At 39.9% G+C, this 679-nt stretch overlaps 1 protein-coding gene across 1 annotated transcript; it reads left to right on the top strand.

The window, feature by feature from the left end:
• Positions 1–44: 44 nt before the first annotated feature.
• Positions 45–664, top strand: LOC112095401 (SUMO-activating enzyme subunit 1B-1-like). The gene is made up of 2 exons (XM_024177331.1): positions 45–183; positions 275–664. Exons 1-2 carry the CDS (start codon positions 73–75, stop codon positions 389–391), a joined length of 228 nt encoding a protein of 75 aa, XP_024033099.1. The 5' UTR covers positions 45–72; the 3' UTR covers positions 392–664.
• The last annotated feature ends 15 nt before the right edge of the window (positions 665–679 follow it).

Here is a 679-nt window from a genome sequence, read left to right as displayed (position 1 = left end):
TTTTTTTTTTTTTTTTTACCCCGTTTCTCATAATGTGATTATTCCATTTTTTGTCCCTGGTTTTTGGATGAGATGCAGTCCCTGAATGAATCTCATATTCCCAACGGCCTCCTAGAAAGACTGGTGACAAATGCAAGAGAATTCCCTCCAGTCTGTGCCATCATAGGGGGAATTCTTGGGCAGGTGCAGTATCTGTCGTTTTTCAGTTTGGTTAATTATGAATATGAAAAGCATAATGACAAGTTTTCGCACTGACTGGTGTTGAACTTCTCAGGAGGTTATTAAAGCTATATCAGGCAAAGGAGATCCGCTGAAGAACTTCTTCTGCTTTGATGCTACGGATGGAAAAGGCATAATAGAGGACATATCGAGCTGCAACACTGGAAGCTGAACGCAATGGGGAGATTTACATATGCCGTTAAGGAAATTAAAGGATATTGGTGACATTCCTAGGAGAAACTGACCCCAATTTCTGGATTTGACTTGTACTTTGAGCTTGAGAAATTCGACAGTTTTAATCTCGTCCCAACTCTGCAGCTTTAGAGTGTGGCGCTAACAGAAACATGGAAAACACATGATTCTTAGAATGTTTAATGGTCGTGCTTTGAAGACAAGTGTGGGTTAATGCCTTTCTTTTGTGTTTGTTATTGGGTATCAGACTTTCTTCCCATGTTTATCA

This window comes from Morus notabilis, unplaced genomic scaffold (assembly GCF_000414095.1).
Source record: "Morus notabilis unplaced genomic scaffold, ASM41409v2 Scaffold10450, whole genome shotgun sequence".
NCBI lineage: Eukaryota > Viridiplantae > Streptophyta > Magnoliopsida > Rosales > Moraceae > Morus > Morus notabilis.
This window is presented reverse-complemented; position numbering and strand designations above follow the sequence as displayed.